The sequence below is a fragment of the Strongylocentrotus purpuratus genome, unplaced genomic scaffold (assembly GCF_000002235.5).
Source record: "Strongylocentrotus purpuratus isolate Spur 01 unplaced genomic scaffold, Spur_5.0 spur5_contig_843, whole genome shotgun sequence".
In the NCBI taxonomy this organism is placed as follows: Eukaryota; Metazoa; Echinodermata; class Echinoidea; order Camarodonta; family Strongylocentrotidae; genus Strongylocentrotus; species Strongylocentrotus purpuratus.
Genome location: NW_022145550.1, coordinates 1,274,632 through 1,290,163, shown reverse-complemented (window position 1 = coordinate 1,290,163; position 15,532 = coordinate 1,274,632). Strand labels below are relative to the sequence as shown.

General features: G+C 37.4%; 1 protein-coding gene across 1 annotated transcript; it reads left to right on the top strand.

The window, feature by feature from the left end:
- Positions 1–1,972: 1,972 nt before the first annotated feature.
- On the top strand, positions 1,973–12,472 carry LOC115925847 (protein sidekick-1-like). Its single transcript, XM_030989857.1, has 11 exons — positions 1,973–2,078; positions 2,537–2,668; positions 3,217–3,334; positions 5,613–5,744; positions 7,225–7,518; positions 8,423–8,728; positions 9,231–9,301; positions 10,295–10,526; positions 10,979–11,217; positions 11,764–11,833; positions 12,465–12,472. The coding sequence occupies exons 1-11, from the start codon at positions 1,983–1,985 to the stop codon at positions 12,470–12,472; spliced, it is 1,698 nt and encodes a 565-aa protein (XP_030845717.1). The 5' UTR covers positions 1,973–1,982.
- Positions 12,473–15,532: the final 3,060 nt, after the last annotated feature.

Sequence of the window (15,532 nt, the reverse complement as noted above, 5' to 3'; positions counted from 1 at the left end):
GCACATCAAAGGTATTGCTTTAAATGTTGCTAAGAAATTGTTATTTTAATTTCATGGGATTATGTAGGTTACATGTGGATGATGATCTTCAAATATATTCATTTATACTTTTTAGTTCATTATTAATGAATAAATGAATATGAACATTTCTGAAAAATGTTAGTTAATGGGCTGGTAGATCGTTGATCAAGTGTGATCATTTTCGAATGGCACTTTATCGTACGATGGACAGCTTGTTTCCCTGTCGTAGTCATTTGGTCTAATCACTCGACATGGAATGTAAAGGTCGTGGGTTCGATCCTGGCATGCACTTATGTCCTTGAGCAAGGCATTTTATCTATATTGCTCCTCTCCACCCAGGTAGGGTGCGTGGTTGGATTAGCATGTGCGTGCCCGTAAAATGGCAACTGGCTGGAATCCTGCCAAATTAGTAGCATCACTACCCCAGTTTCAGGACTCTATTATGATTCTGCCCTTTACAGTGCACACTCCCCACTCCCTTGGCAGCATTCATGCCAGTTGCTTTTTTACAAGCACGTACATATAAAGATCATCATCCATATATAACCTGCATAATCCAATGAATTTGAAATAACAATTTCTTTGCAACATATGAAGCGCTTTGCAAGTTACAATGTACCGGACCATTGTAACTTGCAAAGCGCTACGTTCAAGAACATTATTTTGTAAACAACTTTTCAATCGTCTACTTCCATTTTATTTTACCCTTTCTTCTCTCTTGTTTCACATGATTTTACATAATTGTGTTTGTTGTTGTTGTTGTTTTTATTTCCGTATAATAAAATCAGATACAAATACATATAAAATAATCATACAGAGAAAAAGGGACCGTATACGCCTGGTAGCCCATATTTAGCTGCAACTATAATTGTTGCTGCATGCTGGTCTTCCATGGGGCCAGTTTACAATATGCAAAATATACATAATATTAAAAATTAACAAAATAAATAATTACAAAGTATCAGTCGAAAACATAATACAAATACTTAAAGGAAAAGAGGAAAAAAAAAATTGCTTAGAAAGTAAGTAGGCCTGTATAATTTCATTTCGAAAGATGTTTCGCTCTCTCTATCTCATATTAGAATGCCCGGCTGGTAAGTGGGGTCCCCCCGAGTGTTATGGTATCTGTGATAAATGCTACAATGGTGGAGTCTGTGATGACAAGTCTGGTCTATGTATCTGTCCTAACAACTTCAAGGGACCGAATTGCTTAGAAAGTAAGTAGGCCTGTATAATTTCATTTCGAAAGATGTTTATTTTTATCTCTTAATAGATTAATTGGGGAAGATATTTCTTGTCTTATTCCATTCTAAATGAACAGAGTAATGTACATCCATTTCAAATATTTCTTCTACCTGATGAAGAGATAGAGAAATCAGAATAGTATTATACATCATGTCTTTTGACATGTTTACTATACGTACTTGTAACTCTTCATTTTACCAGGAATTGTTTGCAAGAATGATGTTGATTTATCATTCATCATTCTGTTTTAAACAAGTAGATTTGTGATCTTCTATAATGGATTATCTTTCATGTATTATATTATTAAAAGTCTGTTCAATAACTTAAAATGACTTTGTAAATACTTTGTAAAGTGATCGACCCTCCCTACCAGAGCTGCGGGTCATTTTACATGGACATGCATATACATTGCACATCAAGTAAATCAATTTATAGAAAAAGCATAAAAATAAGATACAGCAGGGGAAATTACTTGCTTTTTTTCCTTATCCCTTATTACCATATGGAATGGTCGAAATAATGTCCAAATAAATCTCCATTATTTGTAAAGAGCATTATAGACAACCTCGGTAATTTGCAAAGGAGAAGCAACCATATTTGAAATTTATCTCATGAAATCTTGATTCAACCATGCACCTATTTTTATTCAGTATGTAGATCTGATGGTGGAAACCGATATGGATTGAACTGTGAGTTTCGATGTTCATATAGCGGTGATGCTGCCACAAAATGTCGTGGGGCTCTTTTTTGCCTACCTGATCCTTATGGATGTTCATGTGACGTCGGTGCCCATGGTCTTGCATGTACCACACGTAAGTCTTCAATATTAAAATAATTGTGCTCAAATTATAATAGTCGAAAATACGTGTATCTAGAAGGCCTAAAAGTTTCCATACGTGTACATCTACAATTCTCAAAAAATTATATTTTTCTTGGAATATCAAAAGCACATTCCATAGTGTGGCTGGATTAATGGGTGAGGTCAGGTGTAACTCAGTGGACAAAAGAAGAAGAATAAGGAGAAGAAGAAGAAGAAGAAGAAGAAGAAGAAGGAGGAGGAGGAGAATGGAGGAGGCGGAGGAGGAGGAGGAGGGGAGGGGGAGGGGAGGGGAGGGGAGTGGGAGGGTAGGGGGAGGGGAGGAGGAGGGGGAGGAGGAGGAGGAGGAGGAGGAGGAGGAGGAGGAGGAGGAGGAGGAGGAGGAGGAGAGAAATTAATAAGAAGTTGTTGTAACATGCCCAATATTTTTCTTTCTGATGAATTCTATTACAGTATGTACTGGTGGTACATATGGTCCAGGATGTTCACAGACATGTCACTGTGCAGATGGTTCATCATGTCATATTTATAGTGGAATATGTTCAGGTGGATGTCAGACTGGCTGGTCTGGGGACAACTGTCAAAGTAAGTCATGGTCAGCGATACAAATAAATAATGTGACATAAATGCTTTCTTACTTACTTGTATACTGTAACTATGAAATGTTTGTTCTGTTGTTAATTTATAACCTCATCGCCTATAGGACCAGGGGCGCCTGCACCATACCCATTTGGAATGAGATAATTCACAATTATATAAGCACTTTAAGTTATTATATTTTCTAATTTTGGAGACATACCCGCACCTACTAGTGGTTTGCGGACGACTCCATGTGTATAATATTTTAATCTTTAATGATAGATGAGATGAATGCTTTCTATAAAAAACATGAATTTATCTAGTGAAGGCACTGTTACATATATGTGTAATAACTGAAATCAATATTGCAAAGAATAAAATAAACGTGCAATCACTGGTTAAGATGAAGAAAATTTTGAAATTAATATTTATCAAAGAAAATAATGTTTGTAATGGAAGCAATCTGATTTGTTTAAAGTACATACAATATTATTTACTAGTACATGCAGTACTTGCTAAATTGTGATTTCTAAAATATTTCTTATCATCCACAGTTCCAGATGAATGTGAAGCCGGTTACTATGGATCTCAATGCGCTGACAAATGTAATTGCTTTAATGATGAACCATGTGATAAAGATACCGGAAGTTGCCCTGACGGGCCTGAGCAGAAGTGTGCTCTAGGATACAAAGTACGCAGTACTGGCCAGGTCCTATGTCAAGGTAAGATTCTACTTTTCAATCAAGGGTGTTGATTTTCCATATCAATTTATATTCCTTTATCTCCAGACTACACACAACATGTACATCACGTATGGTGCTGTGTGCATCATACACCAGGATTGTTTTATGCACACATGTATGAGCACACATAAATCCATGTACATGTATGTATATTGGTCACATCAACGAGATATATGTATATACTGTAGTGCTGTGATTGTAAATACATTATACTCCGGAGGAGGATTCTAGTATACATATATTGACTGCTTTGTTGGGCATGGTTGAAACTGTTGCCCAAGGTGATTTTGAAAATGTACACAGTTCAGTTGATTAGATTATGACTTCCAAAATCGGGAGTCATTATTTGGTGTACGGAACTTTTTTCCTGTCATTATCCTACACTAACCAAGTTCATAGCTTCGACCCTTGACCCAACAGTGACCTTACCCTAAACCTTACCAAAAAACAATTGCGACCCGAACCCTAAACCGTACCTTTGATGAAATACAGCCCAAAACAACTGTCCCAGGAGCAAACGTCTGATAACCATATCCTCAGCTCTATTCTGTATAGCAGAGACAGAGAGAGAGAGAGAGAGCTGTATCCTAGTTGTGACTAAATGCATTGTCTTAGAATAAAGAGTTGCAGCCAGCATGGTGGGCTGTCCACCTGAAAGTAGTAATCAAGAGAACAGCAGATCTAGAGGTGGTCCCTGGACTGCTGGCTGCCATAGATTTCTAGTAGTCCTGGGGCCTGTTTCTCGAAACCGTCATAAGTCTAACTTCTTGACTATCCCATTGAAACATGTGTTAATTCTATAACACACGTTTCAACGGGATAGTCAAGAAGTTAGACTTATGACGGTTTCGAGAAACAGGCCCCAGGGAGTGTTTCACAGTGACTTAGGTCGACTTCAAGTCGGACTTAACTATACTGTTACACATGCGTCGGCTTTTAAGCCGGCCCCGGAGGCGGCCTCACACCTGCAATTTGAAGCCGCCTCGAGATCATCAAACCCCTGTTACACATAATCTCGGGCCCGCAATTTTGTGTCTACACATAGACCGGCCTCACGTCGCCTTTTCACATGCTTACGTTGGGGCGCAGTCCAGAAAGACAGAAAGAGAAAGTGATAGAATGATAAAAACTAAGAATAACATAAAGGAAGGTGATAATGGGGAGAAACAAAGAATAACATAAGAGAAGACAGAAAGAGAAAGTTATAGAATGATAAAAACAAAAAATAACATAAGGAAGGACGGAAAGAGAAAGTGATAGAATGATAAAAACAAAGAATAACATAACAGAAGGTGATAGAAGGAAGAAACAAGAATAACACAAGGAAAGACAGAAAGAGAAAGTGATAGAACGATAAAAACAAAGAATAACATAAGAGATGACAGAAAGAGAAAGTGATGGAATGTTAAAAAACAAATAATAACATGAGGAAGGAAGGACGGAAAGAGAAAGTGATAGAATGATAAAAACAAATAATAACATAAGAGAAGGTGATAGAAGTAAGAAACAAAGAAATACATAAGGAAAGACAGAAAGAGAAAGTGATAGGATGATAAAAACAAAGAATAACATAAGGAAGGACGGAAAGAGAAAGTGATAGAATGATAAAAAAAAAAAAATAATAACATAAGAGAAGGTGATAGAAGTAAGAAACAAAGAAATACATAAGGAAAGACACAACAAAAAGTTGTTGTTACACATACGTCGAGCCGCCTCCGGGGCCGGCCTCAGTCCACTTTCAGACGTATGTGTAATAGGGGTCATATGTCAGGCCGTCCATGCCACTGTTTGCTCTCACCATTTACTGGCGTTTGTCTCTCAAGGGACATACAAATCATGGTCACAAATCTACAGAATTTACATTTGTTGATAATTCATTATTGAAGGAAAAGATATTATCTTAAGATCATAATGGTGAGAGTAACCAGTGGCATGAATGGCCTACCATAGTTAAGTCCTACTTAAAGCTGCGATCTTGGTCTTTATGAGACACCCCTTGGACCTTTACTTGTAAAATTAAACTTAATCAGAAGAACATCAGCCAGAAGAAAAACGAATAATTTCACATGATTAAAACGATTTGATTTTTGTGTTTACAACCCTGTTTCCAGTAGACCTCGACCAAAGTTATCTTTGCCTTTAGTATTCTATAATAATCGTTGACCAGATGTTTCCAATAAACAAGATTTTTGTTTTACTTTTTTCAGAGTGTGAAGGGGGTACCTTTGGCTTGGATTGTCTTCAGCAATGTCATTGTGCTCAAGAGGCTTGCGAGACGGAGAGGGGTCTATGCAAGGGACAATGCCTTGATAGCTGGATTGAACCGTACTGCCTTCAAGGTAATTATAACTAGCATATTGTATTCAGGCTTGTCTCCTTACATTTTCAGCTGAAAAAGGTTCAGATTAAGACCAACCTCAGAGTGCATATGGAGCTATGTGTGCGTGTATTTCATTTCATTTCAATGTTATCCATATCCATAATTGTATCAAACGAATTCATTTTCACTGGCAGCCTACCTTAGCAACACACGGAATTAAGAAAAGACTTAACTCCGTTTCGTTGGCAATCGGCCGTAGACGAAAGACTTCATGCATGGCTGATTGTCAACGAAACGGAGTTAACTCTTTTGACAATTCTGTTTTTTACTACGGCAGGCAGCCAGTGAAAACGAATTCGTTTGATAAAATTATGGAAATGCAAGCACTACTTTAAACATACAGAACTGTGTCACTCCTTGCTCATTTTTCGTGATTGAGGTGTCATATGAAAGGGCAAAAACTCAACTTTCTAGAAATGTGATGTTCTCTTTGAAATTCAGATATCGTCCGCGAAATGACTTTTGAGTTTCCTCTCTTCAAATTTTTTTTTTTTATCACTCATGCGTGAAAAATCAGGTGAGTTGCATCAAATGAAAGAGATGGATCTCAGCTTTCCAAATATGTGTCATTTATCAATTATAAAAGTGACTAAGTTATGATAAAACATCGATAATTCTCGGTTTCATTTTTTCTGGGACGCACTGTATATAATATGAAAAGAAGAGGGCCAACAAGAGAGCCTTGAGGCACCCCACAGGTAAAATTTTTAATTGATGACTGGTTATTTACAGATGTGTATTGAGTTCTGTCTGAAAAACCGTTCAAGGGGCTTCCCTCTGACACCGTAGTGAGACAGTTTAATAAGAAGAATGTTATGGTCAATAGTATCGAACGCCTTTGAGAAGTCTACAAATAAACCGTTCGTGTGGGAAGAGTTATCAATTGCACAAATTATTTTATTAATGAGTTTTAACATAGCATGACTTGTGGAGTGTTTTTTCTGAATCCAAATTGAACATCACTAAGTAAATTGTGTTGTGTAAGGAAATTTATAGTTCGTGAATACACAAGTTTTTCTAACATTTTGGAAAAAGAGGTAAGTAAAGAAATGGCCTGTAATTTCCCTGTTCACGTGAGTCAACTTTTTTTAATACAGGTATTACTTTGGCTCTTTTCATTAAAAAGGGTACGCCACCACAATGAGGTGACCGAGTTGCCATCTTCTATTGCTGCAGACATGTATATTTTTATTCAATGTTCTGTACTTTCGCTGTGATTTTGACAGGGATATCACGGTTATAAGCAATTGGTCATTCTTTCTAATACAAACAAATCCATTCTTTTATTTTTGAATATCACGATTGGTCAATGTTCTATTAAGTACATGTATGATTTTTTTTCCTATAATGTATTCTCGGTGAAATACATAAGGCAAGCAGATTTTGTGTGCAAAATTGTGTGTATTATTTAATGCTTTTCCTTTTTTCCATTTTGACAGGAATATCCAGATTAGTTCCAGTGAGAGTGAACCCATACCAACCATCTAGCTTCACATGTTATGTTGAGGGTATCCCACTTCACGATGCATCCTCAGTTGATCTTTATCGACGTACTGGAAGCACCAATAACAGGACAGGAATCACCAGAGGATCTACCACTGTCTCAGGGTCAGAACGAGCTGTTGTCTTTGATGTTGATAGTGTGTATCCACTGGAATATGGGGAATACGTTTGCTCTCTTACTTTTGAAAGTGAAAGCTATACCAGGACGCCTATTACCAATGCAACCTATGGTGAGCAAATTGTGTGACATCGCTTTACTCAAATGTAATTCTGTGAGATACCTGTTTAATAGAAAGCATGACATCACTCTCTTTAAATGCAGAATCATTCTCAGTCAGGCTCTCTGCATACCGGGTTACAGGGGATGAATAAGTAATGTTGTTGGAGGCTCTGGTTTCTGGACTTTCATGTTAAATGAAGAGGCAGGCACATGCCCTCCCTCTCCATAAAATATCAACCACAATAAAAACAACAACAACAATTACAACAAAAATTGTTTCAACATCAATGACAATCATAACTACACCACAAACCACTACCACAATAACAACAGCCACATCAAAAACAACCATTTCATCAGCAACACCAGTCACCACAGCTGTAACATCAACAACAGACGTGTGTTGCAAAATATGTGTGAATTAGCCTTCTAGTAGTACTGACAAATGGCTGAGCCTAGGGGGCATACTGAATAAACCAATATTTATCAAATGAGGACATGGAATATCTGTTGTTATATTGATACAGTTGTTTGTGCAGGCAAGTCGCGTCATATACATTAACCCGTACATAGGCCCTACATGTGAGTTAATTAATACACTTTATATTTTAATATTTAATAATGGTAATATTCTGGGTTTATGTAACACTTGATACATCTACAATGTCTTAAAGTGCTTTACAATGTATTATGAACCCTGTCATTGTACTCAGGCATGCTCACACACAACGTATGCACATTCTCCGCATCATAATGGTAGCAGCTCTGTAAGATGTCAGTATAGTATTCATGTGTACTTTGGTAAATTTCATATACATATTGACTTGATGGAAGAACCTAGGTGTGTCATTGATTTTAACTGGTATTTCAATAAGTTATATTAAGTATTATTGTCTCTTTTTGTTTTTGTTCAGTTCTACCAGTCATTGAGAAAGCACCAGTGATAATGAGCACCATGTCAGCTACAATTGGTCTTGAATGGAACGCATGGTCTGAAGGAGATGACATAGGTGATCCTCCTCTGGTAGGATATGATGTCTTTGTAAAGAAGGATGGTGACTTGGTAATGAATCAGAGAGTAGACCAACCCATAACATCAGCCATCGTTAGTAACCTGACACCTGACTCAAATTACAGGTTTGGTGTAGCAGCAGTGAGGGAAGGAACAGGTGGAACAGGACCCATGTCTCATACGAATAACACATTAACTCTCTGTAGAAGTAAGTTATTTTGGGGAGAAAAATAATTGAGTGTGTTTGAGTTATACATTTTTCAAACATTTTTGTACAGGTACATTGTTTTTGCATTAGTAATTGATTTGTACATTTATATGTACACTTCAGATATTTATGCACTTTCAATTGATTGAACGAACTTTTCATTAAAATCTTTAACTTATCTAGTTCTATGAGTGAAATCTGTATTATAGAAATGTTTGTATTTCTCATTCCATAATTCTTTTTTTATAATTATTCTACCTGTTTAAAATGTGACGCGGAAAACTTCTTCTACAAAACATGAATTTTCCCTAAATTGTTTAATTATAGTACCCTTCATTGTGTTTTGTCCAAAGGTAGTTTTATGTTTGATTCCTTGACATTTAATTTAAAACCAAATGAAGAGTACTTGTTGTAGCAATGTATGATTTAACCATGACTTGCATGAATTCATCTGCTATAGGTCCAAGCCATTTAGTATCTTCTATATAATTTTAAACTGCAGAACCCAGTGCTTCTCCAACTGGACTACAAGTTTCAGCCATCAACCATAGAGAGCTAGAGGTGACATGGGAGGTATGAACTGTTTAGAATAGCTGTTTTTATCTTGATATTAACATAAGTAAGCCTTTGACTGAAGCAGTTGGATAAAAAGACTCATCCAGAACACAAATGCATACATTTTTGATAGTCATAATTTTATTACAAGGAGGTAGAACTGCATCCTTGTGATATGGAGCTGGTAATTATATGTTTTACCTTGATAAGACTTAATTTTACCTGAAACTTAAAGATAAACTTTAGTACTGGTAATGCGATTGCATTGTGAAAGAAAAGGTGTGGAAAGGATCAGAAACAGTTGATCATGTAGCATGTAAGTATTGGTGTGCACTGCAAGGTTCTGGAGTCATCAAAATCATAATAAATTTGACCGAGTCTTGGTGAAGTAACAAGTACTCACATAGAAAGCTATATATGGGACAACACACATGGTGTCGGGGCTAGTACTACCTTGATTTCCTTGTCTTTCTATGCTCATTACTCAGCCAGTATACATTTTCTTCAAAAATTGTTTGGCACATGTCATTTATTTGTAATCTTGAACATTCAGTGTAAGTTTCGTTTGATTCTGTGAGAATTATATATTTTTTTTTACCAGTACTGGAGTTTATCTTTAATCAAGATATGTGAAATAAAAACGCTTATTTCACCCACTTCGCTATTGATACGTCGTTAACATTCTGGAGGCTTCTGTATGTACCTCTCAACATTTGACTTAACAAAATAATTCCGATTTAAAAACAGGTGTACAAATTTCTCTGTTGCCAGGGGACTAATCAAAATGGAGTTTGATTTTATTTAACAGAAGAAAGTTAATATAGAAATTGTATGTAGTCAAGAGATTCTTGTTCTGCAGAATGCTCCATCATATTGATTGCAGCATCCTCAAATGTGAAAAATTGTAGACAAAATATTCTAACATCTTGTAGTTTTGTTTTTTAGTGTGAAAGTAACTTCTTGTATGTGGTTGTGATGCATGTAACATATATTTGTACCGTTATGTTTCAGCACCTCCCGTCGAAATCAGCAGAATGCAGGAGTGGAGTGACCAATTATATGATCTACTACGCTCCAACTGGATCAACTTCTTCAAACTCTATCTTGGTTCGTAATGACACAAGCTCTTACACGTTAGGAGGGTTGGATACTTATCTGAACTATACCATTCAATTAACTGCATCAAATAAAGACGAGGAAAGTGACAGGAGCAGTGAGACTATCGGCAAAACACTTGAAGAAGGTAAACCTTCATCAGCTAATTAACTTGGATTCTTGAAAGCAAATAGTCTTATTTGTATAGATATAGTAAAATATGTGCAAGGAGGAGGAGGGGGAGGATGAGGAGGAGGAGGAGGGGAGGGGAAGGGGGAGGAGGAGGAGGAGGGGAGGGGAAGGGGGAGGGAGGAGGAGGAGGGGGAGAGGAGGAGGAGGAGGAGGAGCAGATGGAGGAGGAGGTGGGAGGAAGAGGAGGAGGAGGAGAAGGAGGAGGAGGGGGAGGAGGAGAAGAAGAAGGAGAAGGAGAAGGAGGAGGAGGAGGAGGGGGAGGAGGAGGAGGAGGAGAAGAAGAAGGAGGATAAAGAGAAGGAGAAGGAGAAGGAGGAGAAGAAGAAGAAAGAACTTGAAATCCATGCACATTTACACCCTGTCATACAAGAGTATACAAGTATAGACCTTCCTGCTTTCCCTTCACAGTTGCACCTAGTCCTATCAATGTGGCTATACCGCGGAGTACTACAAGCTCCTTCACTGTATCCTGGTCTACCCCTCTACCATCTAACATCAATGGTAACATCCAGAAGTATATCATCCGCTACCAGCAAACTGATCCCGTTGTTAATGGTGACTATACGTCAGAGGAAGTATTGAACGGTGCGTTTGAAGGAGAGCATACTGTGGTAGATCTACCCCGTGAAATCAACTATACAGTCCAGGTAATACATCTATATGACTTGAGAGGTATTTATATACCACATATATAAAGATTCTAGGCCTGTGCTTGGTCAAGACCGCAGGCATAAAAATTGCTATGGACTGCTTGGTAGTATAGCAACAGAATATGAATGGGGATACCTCTATATGAACTTTAGCATACAATGCAAGGATGCAATACAAGCGCATGAACTTAACAATGGATGCACGCAGAAGACATTTATAAGCACTTTTGTCTGAGAATTGACAACTGGAGATGAGATTTTTAGAACTTACAATAAAGGACCTCTGTTGATAGAACATAAAAGAGCATATTCTCCGTTTGGCAATACTCTGTTTATGAATTGTGCCCTTTTACATGCAACTTGAAAGGGCAAAAAGGGTACGGTGTTTAGAAAAAGTACTTACAGTAATAAACAAAACATGAACACAGTAAATTTCTTTTGGATAAGTAACCTGAGATTTGCGCTTACTGGGACGATGACATTTCAAGAAAAAGATCAAATGTATAAATAATTTTTGTTATGATATCAACATTTATTATATAGGTACAGACTGTTAATGTAGCTGGTTCTAGTAATTGGTCAGAACCTGTGAATGCTAAGACGATACAATCAGGTAAGAGCATTATAATATGCTTATCAATGTTGTTTTCATACATGTGTATGTAGCAGTGATATTAGGCTTGCTTCGAACATTAGAATGAACCCATTCCAATATTTTGAACACCATTGCCGGTCCTAGGACACCTACCCCGTAGACATCCAACCCCGGATAACCACCCACAGTCAACTACCCCCTAGAACAACTACCCTCAAAGGCAACCACCCTATATGACGACTACCCCCTAGGACAACTACCCCCGGACAACTACCACCCGGACAACTAAAACCTACGAAAACCATCCTCTAGGACAACTACCCCCGGACAACTATCCTAGGGGGTTGTTGTCTGGGGGTAGTTGTCGTAGGATACGACCATTGCAAAATTAACTCAGGGCAATTTCAATACCTGTTGGCACATCCCAAATAAAAGGTGATCGGATTATGCAATGCTTCATTGCAATGTTCAGACGTTTCATGCCATCGGATTTTGCTCGATACGAGGATGAGCTTTCAAAAGTCTCTGCGATTATGTTCATAGAAGGTTAATAACAAGGTATCATAATACTACAACAACTTTTCTAGTGACAACTACCCTCGGCCATACCCTTACAGATGTGAAAATGCTCTCTATTTGTACTGTCCAGCTAATTGACACACATCGGGGTCCTCTGGTAAGGTTTATTGGTTTTAATCTTTTCATACATTCATTTAAAGTGTCAAAAACTGAAACACAACCGCGACCGTTTTATGCGATTTCCTCTTACTAAAGCACGCGTACTCTTGAAAACAATGCTATGCGTGTAATCAAACTGTCGAGAGGGAAGTCCAGCCTGATATTAAGTTGGTTTTAATGGAAGCAGAAAAATGAGAGGGACGGGTCAGTGAAAGTTTGATCGAATTCCGATTAAAAATAGGAAAGTTATTAATTATTGAAGTTGCAATTAATCAATCCCTTCGCTATTGATGGCGAAACAGATTCTTTTCCATACAGGGGTTGTATAAAAAACATATTTGAATAAGTGAATTTTCTTGGGGAAAAAAACGATTTCTGATTTCATTCTTTTCTTCCGCTTGATCCCAAATGAAGGTCCTGTGCCAACACCAAGTTCTATAGCATCGGCAGTTGGGGGAGCCGTTGGCGCCATTCTGATCATTTTGATTATCATCATTGTAGTCATTATCGTGTTCAAACGACGAAGGTTCGTGAGCTATTTTCTATTTTTCAGTCATCATTAAACATTTCCATCTACAATGTTATCACTTACTTCTACCGTAATTACTTACAGTAATCTACTGTAAGTACTACCATATTCTTGATGAAGTGGAAACATGCTGATGTACGGACTTTAAGAACAAGCAGAATAGGAACATTTGAAAATCTGATAATTTTCTATTCCTCTCTTCAAGGAATACTCTACCGATGAAGTTATCCTAATAGTTTGATAGTTACCAGCTCTCGTAAATTTCTCTTCTGATCACGTATTGTTCGCCTTTCGTCATTTTGTTCTCTTTAAAGGAATAATAGTCATCCGTCTAAACAAAAAAACATCGAGGACCAATTTCAGGCACCAGTTGATTTCCAAGACACGCCATTAGAAGGTAGGCCTATTATTTGATTAGTGTTAATATGATCAGGTAGAAATACTATAATCCTCAAAATAGCATGGAACGACGATGTTAATGGCAACAAAGAGACTACATATTCTATTTTTCTAACCCCATAGAATTCTTACAATTCAATTTAATATGCCCTACCCTGATTCATGATGTCACGAACAAGGCAAGTTTTTTTGGAGAAGTAAAAATGAATCAAGTGTAGGGACATAAGGATGTATTTGGTTATTTGCTGTACATGGGCTGATTCTGCGTTGTACCACTTTAGGACATTTCCTCCTCAAAAAAAGGGGTAAAATTGACTTTTTCTATTTCTGTATGTATCCTGTCAGAAAATAAGAGTGGGCACGCCTCTGTTTTGAACCCAGACCAATCACCTCCAAGGAGCACAAGACCCAAACCAGCTGTAGCCGTCAAGCCCTTTGTACAGGAAACTAAATCCTTAGACCTCGATTCAACCGATGGATCTCCTGACAGATCTAGCAACAAACCTCTTGGCACACGTCAACCATTATCCCTGGCTCAGTTTCCTACGTTCGTCAACAAGAACAGACACACCACGCTCTTCTCCGAGGAATTTCATGTAGGTTAAATGAAGATTATTTCTATCAACAAGAAATATGTCTTCTTTTTAAGCTTTTGCGTTTGAGAAATTCTTTTGGCACTCCAATGTGCGCTACTCGTAGACGACATTGTGTTGTTGAGAACACTGGGTAGCAATCTCTCTGCAGTGTGCTCGTTCAGCCGCTGATTCATGAACGTGGAGCCGTTCGAGACTCATTATCCTTAGATGATATTTTTAGGTTCATGGTATGACTAGTAACGAAACATAACAATTCATTTCAGAAATATATCGCCGAGGGCATTACAATATTTATTTTCACCTTCAGCCACTCCATATTAATTTTCTCTCTTCTTAAACGCGACTTTTCATTTCATACTGCATCTAATCAAACTGATGTGATATTAGCCGCCTTTTGTTCTATAGTCTCGGATACTAGACTTCATCTTTGTTTTGTTGCGTTTTCTTATTATATTATTATATGCGAAATTTGAAACAATAAACTGAAACTGAAATTATATTTCCTTTCTCTCCTAAAGGACTTACCTGGCCCAAACATCTATCCTCAGACCGTAGCTCAAGAGGAGATCAACTTCAAGAAGAACAGATACAAGAATATTTTACCATGTGAGTTTACAAAATAACGGGGCCTCTATTATGTTGACTTGTTAGGGATAGCTATAAAAGTTTGCATCAATGAAGCTCCAGTGTACCAATGTATTTTCTGTTGTATGCGTTCAGTTCCATGTCATAATTCTTTATTTATGAGTTTTTAATAGAGTTTCTGTAAAAATATGATGCAAGTTTAATCACACTCTCAATACAAAAAAAGTAAAAGAGTTTTGTCCGTAGTCAAATCTCGGCATTTGAAACCTTAATAGTGCTTTTGGTTTTTAATGTTCATTTCAATTTGCTATAGACTGCTTAATAATAAAAACGACTAAAATGACTAAACAACGAACTTTACCTTAAAGGTACTATGTCCCTTTTGCAACCAACATCAAATTGTGTAGAACTTTGCAGGAATTATGAATATGTCATGTTTGTCCTATCTGTGAAATTTAACCGTTAGCAGTGTCCTAGTATTCAAATTATGCAGGGAAACCCATTTACTTTTAGACTTCCCTGTCAGACACTATTGAGTGACTGACTGAAATCTTTTTATCTTTAGCAATAACATACATAAAATGAGCTGCAACAGGTACATGATCATTTGTCTACATCAATAACCAACTACTTGAAATGGCCAAAGTTAAACTGATTCAATCTTTGTGCAGCACAAAACGTACGGACATTCGGTACAACAGTCTGAAAATCAGACTATTGTTTAGGATATCGCCATCACTTATGTCGATTCGACAACTCATGGTCGTTATTTTCCCAGACACAAACCAATCCTTTTTGAGGGAAGTTCTAAATAAGTATTGTCTTTCAAATGCCGTTGGAATTTAACCTTTTCATTTTTTGACCTTCAAATGGGACATATTAAGCAACTGGCTGACTTGATTTTGTTCATATCCTATCTTTCATCCAGAT

Excerpts from the sequence above, each read along its gene's own strand:
- LOC115925847 (XM_030989857.1), top strand. The coding sequence starts at position 1,983 with ATGCTGCCACAAAATGTCGTGGGGCTCTTTTTTGCCTACCTGATCCTT. Across the intron at positions 2,669-3,216 it reads GTCTGGGGACAACTGTCAAA|TTCCAGATGAATGTGAAGCC; the intron begins GTAAGTCATGGT and ends TATCATCCACAG. Across the intron at positions 9,302-10,294 it reads AGCTAGAGGTGACATGGGAG|CACCTCCCGTCGAAATCAGC; the intron begins GTATGAACTGTT and ends GTTATGTTTCAG.